Source organism: Amborella trichopoda, chromosome 6 (assembly GCF_054954075.1).
Source record: "Amborella trichopoda isolate Santa Cruz 75 chromosome 6, AtrichopodaSantaCruz75HAP2 v2.0, whole genome shotgun sequence".
Taxonomy (NCBI): domain Eukaryota; kingdom Viridiplantae; phylum Streptophyta; class Magnoliopsida; order Amborellales; family Amborellaceae; genus Amborella; species Amborella trichopoda.
In genome coordinates this window covers 37242772-37259454 of record NC_142341.1, presented here as the reverse complement: position 1 = coordinate 37259454, position 16683 = coordinate 37242772, and the positions used below count along the sequence as shown (strand labels likewise).

Here is a 16683-nt window from a genome sequence, read left to right as displayed (position 1 = left end):
AATCAAGAAAATATTACATACAAGGCTTACTTTCAAAATTCATGAAAACCCATTCGGTTGAGAGTATACTCAAGAAATCTATGGTTTCTCTTTCAACTGCTTCTTGCTATTATTTTGTTGCCATCATTTTGTAGCCTTTGTAAAAACTCACTAAAAACATTATTTCTGTTCATTTGGTAAGGATTCAAGCTTGGGCTTGATTTATTAAAAAATTTGATCGCAAATCTACATCCTATGTTCAAACCTTAACGTTGATCAACCCAATAAAAAAGATTGCATAAAAATAAAAATTCAAAAAAAAAATTAAAATTGTTAAAAGCAGAAAAAGGAAAGGATAAATATATCGAAACTTCTACTATTTTAAAATCTTTAAGGAAAACTAAAATGAGATGTAACTTAATACAAATCGGTATCGTACAAAAATATTGAATTCATCGGGTGCATTGACAAATGTGTCTATTTCATTCAGAAAACTGAGTAAATAAGAACACAAATAATCCCACATAAGAAAAGAAACAGGAATGGAATACAATAGTAAATCATATCATTCCCTGCACATCCACATGGTCAAATAGACCATGAATAATATAATCCAAAACATCAAGAATGTGTAATCCACATATGAAAGTTTTTACAGATAAATTCGATTTAATGAGAAAACATAGAAGTCCTTGGCAAGACTTTGTTGCTATAACTCCATGATTCCTCATTTTCTCCTCTCTCTTTTAAACCATCATCATCAAGCCTTTCTCTTTGTCATCTCTCACCAATGAACCACCCTCCTTAACTTGTCTCTTCACCAACGTAGCCTTTGAGCACAAGATGGAACCAAAAGACCACGCTTACATTAACCTGGCACTGAATTCGACTCAAAGGGCAATCAAGAAAAAACGACGCAAAGCCCCAATCACTGTATCCAATCAAGTCACTAAGATGAATCCGTGCCGAGCTCAAAAGCTTATCTGAGAAGGAGTGAGGATACTTTCGGTAAATTTTGATGGCAACTGAGGAGGTACTTTCCTCTTCATTGTCTCGAGAGGTAGCATTGAAGAGGAAGCTATCACCTACATTGAAGGCGAATTTTTGTTTTCAAATGAGATCGGTTCCACCTTCGGTGTCGACAACCCACGACTTGTATTGTATTTGTTGGTGCTTCTCTAGTGGGGTGATCCAAAGTACCACAGATTTAGAACTTAGAGGGCTTTTGGCTAATCGGCTTTTTTGGTGGTTGAAGTCGAAGCAGCTGGGCCAAGATGAGGGTCACCTCGAATACCTTCATGTTGATGCCACAGAAACATAAGAGAAGAGAAGAGGGTATAGTCGGCTAGTAATGTGATCTTGGGGGACTAGTAATGTGATCTTGAGGAATTAGTATTGCTTGATTAGTTTAGGGGGAAGGGGTATAGTTATATATTTAGATGAGCTTTGGGGGAGTTATTATGCATTGAATTCCATTTATCTTAGGATTGACAAATTTTCTTAATGATAAGTATGATTATCTACAAAGTCGGTTAACTTAAACCAGATTGAGATGAATAAAAAATAAATAAAAATACAAGTTTCTATATTTGCATGTTCATAAAAGGATAAATTCTCCTTCGAGAAGGAAGAAGTCCCTAAATTACTATATTGCCCATGTATTTGTTAGGGCAAGAATTATGTCATTATAAAAGAATTTCTTAAAAGGATAATAAAAGGATTTTCTTGATCCCCTGGGCTATAGACTGATAACAGGACTTTATCAAGAAAACTTTATCTTGCATTAAGAATACATTTCTTCACTCAAATTTAATCAAGTAAACATTATATACGAGCCTAGGGTTTATCTTTCAACTGTTTCTTGCCATCATTTTGTAGCCTTTGTAAGAACTTACTTAAATATTATTTCTGGTCCTTTTGTAAGGATTAAAGCTCAGGCTTGATTTATTAAAATTTTTGATAGCAAATGTTTTCGAACCCTAACATTGATCAACCCAAAAAAAAGGAGCAGAAAAGTAAAAATTTTAAAAAAGAGTAATGATCTTATAGGACCCTCCCCCACCCATGTGTGTAGGACCTCAAATGATCACCATTAAAGTTGGCATGGTTCTCTAGAAAATTTATCACATGGGTATGGGACTTGACTTTTCTATAGATCAGTGCCAAATTTAATGGTGATCCTTTGGGTCCTACACACATGGATGGGGGAGGTCCTATAGGATCATTTCTCTTAAAAAAAATGAAATTTGAGAAAAAGAAAAAAGGAAAGGAAAAATATATTGGAACAATTGTATAATAGTTTTAATCTTTTTTCTGGGCAACTTCGGGCAAAAAAAAAGCGCCCAAAGAGATTTTTTAGAAGATAGTTTGAAATAATTTTGTCAACAAAGTGAGAATTTCTTTTGCCATTAAAAAGGGGGCGAAAAATAATGCACCAAAACTCTTTTCAATCATTTTAGAAGGAACTCATTTGGAGAAAAGATCATGGCTCCCATTATTATTATTACAAGATTGAATGGCCATATCGGAGATGGCTTTAGGTATCGTCTCAATGCTGAAAATTAAAAACCAATTATTTTCCTTGTAATTACTAGTTAAAATCATTGGGGAAAGCTAAAATGAGATTTAACTTCATACAAATTGGCATAGTGCAAAAGCATTGAATTCATTGGTTGCAATGAGTAATGTGTCTATTTCATTCACAACTGAGTACATAAGAACACAAATGATCCCACACAATAAAATGTAATCCAAAACATAAGGAAAAATATAATGAATGCGCTCATGTATGATTTTCAACTAATGATACTAATTGATAATTCCAACAAATAAGCAGGCAAAATTCACCCTCCATTAAGAAATTAATGATAGTAATTTCAAGAAAAAATGCCTACCCCAATTAATTAGGAAAATGCTATGATGAAGATGATGAAGAATTTCCAAAAAAATGGTAAATGATGAATTCTAGCTGAGATTTCAAGAATGGATTTCCTGGTCTAGATTTCCACCCCCCATTCTAAGTCGTCCGATCAGATCCATGAATTCAAAACATCATGCACACCATACATAGCAACAGAGTTAGTAAGGCACATGCTTAGCACAAGTCATCATTATTTTTGTTTAGAATAATATGGAACTACTTGCAAAATATGAAAGAACATAACATTTTCAGATTTTCACATTCTGCTATAGATTTTTCGTGAGTAATCTGTGTTTGCAATTAGGTATTTTATATGACAAAGTGGAACAGAGTTAAGGATCCTATTACAATGAACAGGGTATGGTTTGCTATGCCCTAACACTGCAGAGCTGACATTCAGAATGCCAATTTTATGCCCTTTTACAATTGAAATATGAAAGAAGCCCCCAAGCCTTTTTGTTTCTAGTACCAAGCGCAATTGCCTGCCATACCATTCATGTTGGTGATAATAACAGAAAGCTTTCCCAAACCCAGCTTAACAAAAAGAAAAGGAAAAATTTCGTACAAAACCCTAAGTCCCCATCTTATTTCATGGTAGACCCTCTTTCTATTTTTCTTTCAAGGGGCATAAAAAAATCTCTAAGGATTTCACCGTACCCCCTCATCTCTTATATCCCTCATTTCTTCACTTTTGACCACAAAAATTAGCCCCAACAAACATTTTTATACCATATCAACCCAATATGAGAGAGAGAGATAGGGAGCCCTCAACTTGGCATTGAGGGGCCGAAAAGGCAAAAAAATATAATAAAAAAATATTTTTGAAACGTTTTTTAATTAAAAGGTATAATGGGGTGGGTTAAAAAAGTTTTTGAAATGTTTTTAGAACGTTTTTGGCTTGAAATGGTATAAAAAGGTTTGTTGAGGCTAATTTTTATGCTCAAAAGTGAATAAATAAGGCAGATAAGTGATGAGGGGGTAGGGTGAAATTGTTAGGGATTTTTTTGTGCCACTTGAAAGAAAAATGGCAGGAGGGTCTACCATGAAATAAGATGGAGAATTAGGGTTCTGTACAAAAGTTTTCCAAAAAAAAAAACTATACATATATATATATATATATATATATATATATATTATAATAATAATAATACCATATGCAATATTCTGATCTGATCTTCAAATTTGAGCATAATATAGAATATGCCCTATGCAATATTTTGATCTGATCTTTACATTTGAGTATCTTGCAAAAATAAGCAACTTTGGTCATGACCGAACAAAGAAAGACAGCTGCAAAGCATGAGCCTCAGTGCAAAACGAAGAAATTTAATCAGCGAAAAAAGAAGTTTACAATACATTAAAAAAACAAAGGGCAGTTTACAGCAAATATCTTACCGATCTCCTTCACTCAAGCTTTAGCTCTTGTCTCTTAGGGGGATCAAGCTACAAATAGTAAAATGGTTCAGTTGGTTCCTCCCTGCCATGGAATAGATGGTGCATATATTGATCAAGAAGAAGAGTAAGAAAATGGTCCATACATACATAATATATTAGAAGGGAATGTATTCAGGATTTCACCGAACTAGCAATGAGCTTATAACATATAATCCCTTTGATCTTTGCCATTGAATGGCATCTGCAACAACCTTGATCTTCGATGTGCTAAGTTTTGGTTGTATCTCCTCGTCTCATTGCCTAAGAATCATGCTTACTCTGAAAATTTGATATTGGTCTCAGCTTAAAGTCCCCTAGAATATTTTTGAGTTGTAACTTGATATGGCCTTAGTTTTCAACAGCTATTGCCATGGATAACTCCAATGCTTTCTTCATAGTCCCTATTGATATATGGAACTCTAGGCGAAAATGTTTGAAGTTAATAAGAATCCAAATCAAAGAGGTCATAGTTGGGGTATGTACTAGAAACTTATAAATTGCATTTTCAGCGGTCTTGCATATTGCTCTATCTCATGTAGGCTTTGATGCTTTGCACATGTGACTATTTTATTTCCTTATGATTGTTCTCAGACACTCTTCTGTAATAAACACACAGAAAATCTGCTCTGAAGGGATAGATAGTGCATATGTTTTGTTTATTATGGTTGCTTTGTTATAAAATTTGTTTTAGTTTTGCTTGTCCTAGGTGCATACGGGTTATTTGGAAGGGAGAAACCACATTGATTCCCTAATTGTAGATATTGGGAAATGGGGAGCCATACATCTCATTTTAGTTTTCCTTAAAGATTTTAACCTGTAATTGCCAGGAAAATAATTCGTCTTAAAATAGTAGAAGTTCCAATATATTTTTCCTTTCCTTTTTCTGCTTTTAACAATTTTTATTTTTTATTTTTTATTTTTTTTCTGCAATCTTTTTTACTGGGTTGATCAATGTTAGGGTTTGAACATAAGATGTAGATTTGCGATCAATTTTTTTAATAAATCAAGCCCAAGCTTGAATCCTTACCAAATGAATAGAAATAATGTTTTAAGTGAGTTCTTACAAAGGCTACAAAATGATGGCAACAAAATGATAGCCAGAAGCAGTTGAAAGAGAAACCCTAGATTCCCTGCGTACACTCTCAACTGAATGGGTTTTCATGAATTTTGAAAGTAAGCCTCGTATGTAATATTTTCTTGATTAAATTTGATTGAAGAAAATGTTTTCCTAATGCAAGATTACGTTTCCTCGATACAGTCCAATTGTCAATATATAGCCCAAGGGATCTTTAAGAAATTCTTCTATAACGGCAAGATTAATACATGGGCAATATAGTAATTTAGGGACTTCTTCCCTCAAATCCTCTTAAGGAATTATCGTTTCATGAACACACACAAATATAGAGACTAGTGTTTTTGTTGATCTCAATCAGTTAAATTGACTTTGTAGATATTCATCATTCAGAAATAACTTCCCCAAGTCATTCATTTATATATATATATATATATATATATATATAGAGAGAAAGAGAGAGAGAGAGAGTAAAGATGCAATGCGACGGTTGTATCATAGTATAATGCAACGACACTTCTAAAAAACCATATTTGCAGTATTTGTATGACCCCAAATTTTGCACGCACACTCTCCTCATCTCATTAATCAATCCCCCAAAAAAAAATAAAAAAATTTCAAAATGAGTCATCTCCAAAAATGAATCTAGACCATTCATTTTGTGAATTTCAAGATTTTAGTCTTTATTAACTCAAAATCATTTTTTTCTTTTTTAACATTGTTTATCTAATGAAAATAAAGCCATCCAGAAAAAGTGGAAATGAAAAAAATCTTTCTAAGGCCTAGATCTAAGCATCTCACCAAAATGAACGGCCTATGTTAATTGAGCTAAAAAAATACTTTCTAGGTTGTGCTTTCAATTTTTTCTTTTTTTGTGATTATTCATTAGAATGAAAAGAGTGTATATTTCAAATTTTGGATTAAAACAAATGGCCATAAGATGATTTTTTAACCTTGTTGTATCATGTTGCTATACAAGATATCATTGCTCATGTCTATATACAACCCCTTATATAGTGGGCACCTTATATACACCTTACCCAAAATAAAAAGAAGGCATTTTCTAAAAAAACAAAAACCATCTTTAATCACCTGGCCAAATAAGTTTTCCAGAAGAATGTAGCACTTCAATCTCCTAATCTTATCTTGATTATAATGACTCCACAATTGATGCAGAGAGAAATATATATATATATATATATATATATATATATATATATATATATATATATATATATATATATATATATATATATATATATATATATATATATATATATATATATATATATATATATATATATATATAAATATTATTAATTTTTTAGTTTATCTATTTAGGAATACGATAATGCTGGGGATGAGTTTATCTTGTGGTTTCAATCTACCACATTTCTCGATACTACTTGAAGGTACGCTGCAATTTGTTTGTTTGGAGCCTAGGCTCTATTCGAACCTCATCCCCGAATTTTACAAAAATGTCGTCAAGCCCACATATGTAAAAATACGGGCCTATTAATAAATCTATTTTTGAGAAGGATTTTTGGACTTAATTTTTATGGACATGTAATCTTTAACATCGAGATCATGAATATGAATAAATAAATAAATTTTAAAAAACTAAAATTGTAATTTTAGTAAAAAATATTTGAACTGTTAATTTCTATTGTTTTTAGATGGAACACCTACTTACATCCATATTAATTTCTATTGTTTTTAGATGGAACACCTACTTACATTCATATTTAAGATGGATGCTTTACACTTTATGGACCGCAATGTAGAAATGCCGTCCACCTGTATGAAAAATTCCCCCATTGTAAAATATCACTGAGGGCGCATGGGAGAGAGGAGAGAGATGAGTGGAGAGGTACCAAGGAGAGAGAGTCCTTGGGGCATATCCGGGGGCACCCACCTGGAGCCTAAAGCACACGGATGCAACGATCGAGCTGAAGACGTCATTCATGTCTCTCTCTCTCTTCCTTGCATGAAAATGAATCCCTGTTTATCACTCTTCTTGCCCAATCTTATTTCTGCTGCTTCTTCTCAATTTCATCGTCCTATCTAGTCATTTTTCTTCACATCGTTTCCTATTGCGATCCCTAAATTTATGTTATTGACTCATTGTGATGAATTTTACAGTTTATATATGTTGATTTTCTTGGGAAAAAATTTCAGGCGTGTTTTGAGGGGAATCCATTCAAGACAGTTCCAGTGCCTATTAAGCTCTTTTGGCGATGTATGCGCTCAAAACCGGGGTAATTTGTCATCATTTAATTCGATTTCTTATTTTTTTCCTCCCTGTATTTTCTCAAGTGGTTATGGTTTTATTGTATGATTATTGCTTTCAAATGATGGAAGAGGTAGCTGTAATGTTTCTTTCATTTCTATTCTTTACTTTCTTCTTTTCTTTACTGATTTCTGGGTCAATTTGTTATCTTTGATGGCATGCAAACTTAATTTGTATTTCATTTTTTGGTTGGATGTTTCATATGGTCTCAAGTTTTGTGTAATTGATAACATAACTCGAGCTTTCTGAAACTCTTGATTTGGAACCCCATCAGATCCTTTCTTACCCATGAGAAAGACAGATAAAATGGTTTTATACTGGCAAAACTGTAATTTCTTTTAATACATTTTGGGGTAATTTATTTTACTTGACTAATAACGTTAGTAAATTTGATGAATAGCTATGGGTGTAAAACGCTCATAACTAGGTATGATTCCTATGGGCAATTTTGTTAGAAAACGCCCCTATATTTGCTTGCATTGTAGAATTCACTAAGAATTTGATCTTTGATTTTCATTATTCAAATTTGATCTGCAGATCAATCATCATCAATTTGCGTGAGTTTACTATGAGGAATACATGTCATTTGGCTCTTTAATCAATTTCTAAGGGAACACAAACTGTAAATTGTGGAAACTCAGTCATGATTGATTCTTCTATTGAATAATTGGTTGGCATCAAATGTCAAATGACTCTTGCAAGACATAGCTCCCTTAGATTTGGACACACGAAATAGCATAAATTGGATAGGCTACTGTGGGATCAGGATGTTTATTAACTTTGTAGGAAATGCAGCTTAGAAGTTCTGCGACATGATGATAACCCCTGCATGGCCAAAAAAATGTGATGACCCCTTGAGATGGGAGCGGATTTGGATTATTCTGTGTAGCTTATAGCAAGTTTATCTGATTGATATGCTCTAGTTAATAGTTTCATAATGATGTTTAGGTGTTGTTTACGCTGAAATCCTCTTGTGGATTGTGTCTTTAGAATTGTCTTTGTACCTGTTTGAGACTCTTTCTGGCTCAAATTCAGGTTATACATCTTTGCTCTCTCTTTGATAGATAAAAGAGATGAAAGCTGTTGTTGGCAAGAACCAAAGCTACTTAACCTGCATTTATCCATGTCAATGTCTTGTCTAATTGGAGTAACAAAAAAAAAAAAAAGCATTAAACATACATAATGGGAATGTAAGAAATTCTCTCAAATTTATTTTCCTATGTAACTTTTCATGGATTAAGAACATAATGTTAAAAGTTTTCATGAAAATTGATAGATTAACAGGACCCAGTAAGCTTTGTGTTAGCATCCAATATGTATGCATCAGGAGAGAGATAGGATGATGTCACAAAAACCAAGGCCATGATGAGGGGAAACCATGTAAAGAGGGAGCCTGGTTGCAGCTGGGTAGTGATGAAAGATGGCATCCACATATTCATATCAGGTGACTTGTCACATCCCAATATTGATGAAATCTATACAAAACTAAAAATGCTTACTAGACAGACGAGGGCCGCTGGCTATGTACTCGAGACCAAATTTGCAGTATACGATCTTGAAATGTAGAACAAGGAAGAGCTGTTAAGCTATCACAGTGAGAAGTTGGCGATTGCTTTTATTCTTACTCGTTCTTCAGGAAAGATTATCAGAATCATAAAAAACCTTCGATTTTGTGGTGATTGCCACAAGGCATTTAATTACATATCAGAGACTGTAGGGAGCAATTTGTCTTAAGGGATTCTAATCGCTTCCATCATTTTGAGGATGTGAAGTGTTCATGTAGGGATTATTAGTGATAGAAGATTGTAATGTAACTCAGGATTACTTCTTTGGAGATACATACCATTTGGGGTGGTACATAAATTGTGCACCAACTAGGCATCCACCACCCATCATCGATATAAATCCAATAGAACACAAATCAGTAGATCCTATAAGCCATAGGAGGGTACTTCCACTCCCAATCATATGTCAATCGCTATCCAATATTTGCTATACCCCACGTTTCCTGAACTGGTGTTAATTCTTATTGTTCAAGACTCTGATTAGAGGGGTAGATTTGGGGGTGGAGTGGTTAAGCCTACCATCAACACATGTACCTCAAGGAAACTGTTCTCAAATCAAGAAATCTAAGTTCTGCTTTGGTCTGCAAGTGAATTGACAGAAGTCTTCCTTGCAGCGTCAAACAATTAGACACTGATCAAGGGTTGCTTTGAGTTCATTCGTTGTGATAATGCAAAAAGCTCCACAAGAAACAGTATCATTTGTGATTGTATATTTCCAGTTTCTTAAGGAACTAGGGTGCAAAAAACATTCACAAACTTTCGGAATCCTCCTCCAATGTCCAAAAGAGGCAGTGCGATTGGTTTTTGCCCTATCCTTGTGCAGCAAACGACGCAAGAGATGGAAGATCAAAATAAAAAGATTTTGCAAGAATGCAAGATGGGCACATCTTCAGTTTTGAAACTTTCTGTTTCTTTAGCTGACGTCTACTTTTATGACTACTGTGATACATGGATATCCCCAGACTAACACTGCAGTTGGACCATGTAAAATCTGAACCCCTAGTCTCAAAAATTGCACTATAGGAAATAATCCTCATTCCAATTTCAATGATGTTAAATGAGTGATTTGAGCTGAGATTATCTGCATACATATATAGATTAGGCAATAAAAGAATAAAATTGATGGGAAATAAAAAATGTGGAAATGAAGAAAATGGACCAAAATATGAAATATTCTTGGTTTGTTGATAGTGTACGATTCTCTGCACACTAAATACCAAACATCATCTGGTCACCTATCGAACCCATGTAGGAAAAGTTCAGACTATCGCCTGAAGCTAGGATACTTTGTCATCTTTAGAAATCCAGGGTCACTTACTAGATTGTCCCAAGTGCAGCACAGGTTTATTTGACCATCTTGAAAAGTAGCAATAGATAGCTTAATACCTCAAAAGATCATATCATCGAGAAATAAAAAAACTTCCAACTAGACAACAAATATTCTGATTATTCTGATACAAATGGATGCATGCATGCTGTTAAAGTTCAACTGCAGAAAAAGGCTGACTCTGTCATCCAATCTCAAGAGGCTACAAATTTCACACTTGATTACCTACGAGTAAGTTCACTATGAACTTGTTATTTACATGCATACATGATAAAAATGTATTTACAAATCCAGTTTTTGACATCCATATATAGAACTCTACTAACTGCACATCATCTGCCATGGAACAGATGATGCTTTAGTTTTAACCCAATCTCATTATATAGAAAAGATGCTCATTAAATTTGAGCATAATGATTGAAAGCCAACACTCACACCAATAGTTCCTCTTATTGAGTTAATGAAAAATGAAGGGAGATGTAGTTCTCAAATTGAGTAATTGAGTATGCAAGAATAATGAATAGCCTGAGGCATGCAACGAGTTGTACTAGGCCAGATATTACGCATGCAGTGGGTAAACATAGTAGATATACCAGTTGCTCAATTAGAGAGCACTTGGATACAATCTCTCGAGTTTGGAGATATCTCAAGGGAGCTATCAAATACATATTTGTTATCCCATGGTAGTGGAAGGATATGGCTATGCGAGTTGGAATGTGGAACTCAAAGAATCACGATCCTCATCAAGATGGATACTTGCCTTAGATGGTGGAGCGGTATCGTGGAGCTCAAAGAAACAAATGTCCATTACTCAATCCACTATGGAATTAGAGTCCATTGCACTAGATTCTACTTATGAAGAAGTAGAATGGTTAAGGAATTTACTTTATGGAATTCCATATTGGCTCAAACTGATGCTGGCAATCACAATCAATTATGATAAATGTGCGACAGTTTCTCGAGCAAATAATGATGTATATAATGGTAAATCTGGACATATCACGTGCTGACATAACTCCATCCAAATGTTGATTAAAGATAGAGTGATAATTCTAGAATTTACAATGTCAAAAGATAATTTGGTCGATCCCTTAACAAAAATACTTGTAAGGAAAGACATTAGTCAGTTGTCGAATAGAATGAGGCTAGAGTCCATAGATTAACCATCAATGGTTAGAACCCAATCTATGTCATTTGTTACCTCAAAAGATCAAGATGGAATGTGGTGAAAACAAGCTATTTTCATGGTTAGATAGATCACTAGATATGAAATAATTTATTTGTAAGTACCCATTCTAATAAAATCCATATAGTGGCTAAATCTAGTGATGGCCTGCATGCCATAAAAGGATGAGCTTTGCCCATAATGAGATCTATGTGATTGGCATCAATCCGAGTGTCTTATATGCACGGGCACTCTTTATAGATGCACCTACATGAATGCGTAAATGAGTCTGCTTCGTATGGGAATGGACTTGTACCTAAAGCACTCATGAAATCAAAATATAAGCTCAAGGCCCATAACGAGCGGGCAGTACAAAGAGTCCCTAGAGAGTGTATGTCATTTGTGTATTGTGCTATTGATTTGGTTCAATGCCATATGCTACCATGTAACTTAATATACTTTGTAAGTGGAGGTTAAAATCCAAAGATACCTTCCTAGTATACCAATGATATATATTGTCTAATGTTTTCATCATTATTTTGAAATAGCGGAGAAAATTGTTGTATTTGTTGTTTTGAAAAAACACTTTTAAGTTATTTCAAAATAATAACCCTCTTGTTCTATGTTATTTTGGAAAGTGTGAGACCTTGAAAATTGTATTTTGTCTTATATGTGTAGAAAAAAGTTATAAGTTATTTATCCCATATGGAAGATGTGGAAGAGGGAAACTATGTTTAAATATGTGGACATCCTCTTCACTTGTGTTTTAAGAACCAAAGTGAGAGACGGCCTATGCAGAGAATACACTGTACAAATTTGCACATGCCACACGCATGTGTGAGGACATTTGACGATGCACTTTGCACTTCGCACACTCGCATTGCCCTATGAGACACCCCTCGTCAAGCATGTGTGCAGGTCAAACTCATGACTCATGTGTTTATATAATCTGGTGCTACCGATAGGTTGGCCTTCAACGGTTTATATAATTTGGTGCTAGGCCTCTGGGTGGATTTTACGTTTCAATAGAATGACCATTTGGTCGTGCTCCGATAGATTGGTGCGACCGGTAAATTGCGCCAACTAGATGGTTTTGATGGGGTGGTGCATCTCGGTACTTTGTGCCCTTCATGTAGAACGCAAGGCTCTAGTGAAGCAGTGCACTCCGGTACTTGTGCTCCACTGTGAAGATGCCTATAGAATGCATAACGATTAGTCTCTCAGTAATCAAAGAGACACCAAACATTTGTGTGATAAGTACAATAGTTACAATAGTTACCTTTTTTTAATCTCAAAGAGTTACCACGCTGCACTAATGGCTGAGATTTTAAGAGACCGCGCAACTCTTGACTTTTGAGGTTACGTGTGAAAGTGAACGGGTACTTTATCTCTCTATATGTATGGACGTATTTCCTCATGTTTTAACACACATAAGCCATAATAATTTCCAAAGTATTTTATGTGCGAATTTTTTTTCTTTAGAAAGAGGCAACTCTAGAGAGGCAATTTTAAATCTTGTAATACTTGTACATTTTTATTTGCAAGATAATTCCTCAAATCTCTGCTCGTATGTATCCCAAGTACAAATTTGCCTGGTAGTAACTAAGATGCACATATTTCTATCAGTAAGTGACAAATATTATCTTGAGAAACGATATATCGCGATTAGGATCAACGAGATTGAAACATCCTTATTTCATATGTCCTTTATTTTGCCCCGTTTCACCCTTAGTTCTAAAAATAAAGATATCATGATTACATTATAAAGGACATCTTTCCTCTCTTAATTTTCATATATTTATTAAATTTATTTGATTTCTTAAATAACTCATTTTCTCTAAATTATTTATTAACCATCATTTTATTGTATGTGATATTCTCTTTCTATTTTAGCCACGCCTCAATAGTCGTAGATCTTAGGCAGCGATAAATATCAACTAATGCAGGCAAAATCTATCTTCATTGTTATTAAGGCAAGGGTATAAGCACTAAGGCACAAAAATAGGAGCTAGCTGCCCTATTGTGACATTTACGAGAAAATTTTGATGCTTCCCTGCCTATCTTGGTTATTCATAACGTTAATAGATAATATATCTTTTTTTCTCGATCTACTTGCCATAATTTCTCAACAAAATTATGGTGTGATAGTCTATAAGGTGCAACCTTAATTAGATGGTATAAATTTGATGTCTTTTAAAATTATAAAAAATGTGCCATGTCATTTAAGACTGTTAAATGTACATTGTCCAAGTTAATAAGATTCACCTAATCATATGGAATATAAGAGCGTTTACAGGTAAGAGTATGGAGTTAGTGGATACAATGAGAAAAAGGCATGTAAACATAGTTTGTCTACAGAAAATAAAGTAGAAAGGAAAAAAAACTAAGAAATAGATGGGTATAAACTTTAATACACTGGAAAGGATAATAATAGAAATGGCGCAGGCATAATAGGAGACAAAGATTTAAAAGATAAACTAGTTAATGTCAAGATAGTAGGTGATAGGCTCATAATAATTAAACTTGTATTAGAGGAAGAGATAATTAGCATAATAAGTGTTTATGTACCACAAATAGGACTAGATGATAGAATTAAGAGACAATTTTGGGAGGACATGGATGGACTAGTGCAATACATACCAACTAGAGAGAGGATCTTTTTAGGAGGGAAGTTAAATGGCAATGTAGGGAAGGATAGTATAGGATATGAAGGGGTACATGGGGGATATGTGTTTGGTGAAAGAAATTAGATGGGTGAGGCTATTCTATATTCTATATTTTACCATGGCCTACAACTTAGAAATAATAAAGATTTATTTTGAAAAAAGAGGTGAACATTTGATAACTTATAAAAGCTAGATATATTTCTTTCTAGTTTAAAAGATAAATAGACTATTATATAAAGACTATAAGGCTATCACAGGAGATACTTTCACTACTCAACATAGACTCGTGGTTATGGATGTCTGCGTAAAGTCATGGAACATAATGAATGAAAGTAATATGTGTCCAAGACCTAGGTGGTAGAATTTCAAAATAAAAAATAGACTTATTTAAGGATAAATTAATTAAAGAAGGAAAAATGAACTTTGAACATGAAGTCAATATTATATGAAATGAGATAATTGACTTGTACTAAGAAAGTGGCAGAAGAAGTTCTAGGATAATCTAGAGGAAAAAAAATGTATGATAAGGAAATTTAATGGTGGAGTGATGTCACAACCCCACCCTCTGCCCCCCTGCCGTTCTCGTTGGAGGGTGACAGAGTGAGGTTCCGTGATCTAGAGGTAGCGAATGCCACTCAGGTCGAAGTGCACTCATCGCTTTAGAAAAATGGTAATCAAAGTAAACTACAAAAAAAAGAAAAAACTCTAATCTCAAACATGCTAGATCTGTGCAAATTTAAACTGAAACTTATATATATATATATATATATATATATATATATATATATATATATATATATATATATATATATATATATATATATATATATATATACAAATACAACTTAGAGTATTACAATCGTTCAGGGCACTAAAGGCCCAAATACAACAAATACATATCTTCAACACAAACAAGAACATGGCCCACAACCAACAAACACATACAATCAAAAGGGTCTCCTTGGCAGGTGCAGGTCTTAGGCCACCAGAACGATCACCCAAATAGTTGTTCTTGACCTGTAGCTTCTACTCTACAAGGATAGAAAGTAAAAGAATGAGCTATAAAGCTCAGTAAGTAGAATCACATGCCATGTTTCACTACTATATCCAGCAAGGAGTCATGTGTAATTCTTTTCGAAGATAAGCAATAATAATCTTCAAAAACACCTGTGTCAGATCTCATCAGCACAAGTATCAAAATGAATCACAAAAGCTATAAATTTGAACCAATACCATTGCGTATCAATATTAACATGTATTTAAACCAACTCACTCTTTAAGGCATCTACTCCCGTAGTAGAGGTCCTATTCATCAGGCCAAGCCAATCCCATTGCCTATGACCTCTACCATCCCTCAAGAGAGAAGGCAATGATAAGTGGGTGTCCCACTTCGTAATGCCTTCACACACACACACACACACACAATCCCCAGTGTGCTTTAGAGTTTTCGATAGGCGGTGATCTTGTAAGATACGATCCACTTATTACATAGAAATTTGGGGTTTGCGATCCTTCCATCACACATTCTTCCTAACTTCCTTCCTATCATTGGGGAGTTAGGGAAGCTACCAACACCAGTTGGCAATGCAAATACGCTCAAAGCACGCCACTGGATCATAGTTCACTTAACACCTCATGGCTATGCAATACAGTCAAAGCATGCCAATCGGTTACATATCACAGTATGGTCATGCAATACGCTCACAGCATGCCAATCAGTCACATATCATAATACTACATATCACAGTATCACATATCTCAGTATGGTCATGCAATACGCTCAAAGCATACTAATCAGTCACAACATGACACACATCATAACAAAACATGTCTCACCATCATGCTCATTCATTTTCACATAGCACTTATCAGTTGCACTTATCATATGCACTCATCACGTCATCACCTACTACATTGGATGATCTATCATATTGGTAGTCTGCTACATCTGAGTCAGGCATATTCAATAAGCACTCACTCATTCATCAACATACATGTCTTTCATAAACATGCCTCATGAGCATTCATTGTTTTACAAAGCAGTAGCATTCACTATTTCATAAGCATAACTGATTTCAACCATGCATAGTCAATGATTTTATTTCAATCATGCTTATACTTAGTCAAGTATTCACTGATCTGATCTTTCATTTAGAACTGATTTGGGGCTAAATTAGGGGCATTTTGGTCGACTAATTAACCATTACAACAAAATGAAAAGATTTTGAAATTTTCTACATTCATAACAGTGACATTGCTCTAGAA

At 34.3% G+C, this 16683-nt stretch overlaps 1 protein-coding gene across 1 annotated transcript; it reads left to right on the top strand.

The window, feature by feature from the left end:
• The first annotated feature begins 7245 nt into the window (after nt 1–7245).
• Nucleotides 7246–7823, top strand: LOC148781732 (uncharacterized). Its single transcript, XM_088870887.1, has 2 exons — nt 7246–7371; nt 7584–7823. Exons 1-2 carry the CDS (start codon nt 7246–7248, stop codon nt 7665–7667), a joined length of 210 nt encoding a protein of 69 aa, XP_088727013.1. The 3' UTR covers nt 7668–7823.
• The last annotated feature ends 8860 nt before the right edge of the window (nt 7824–16683 follow it).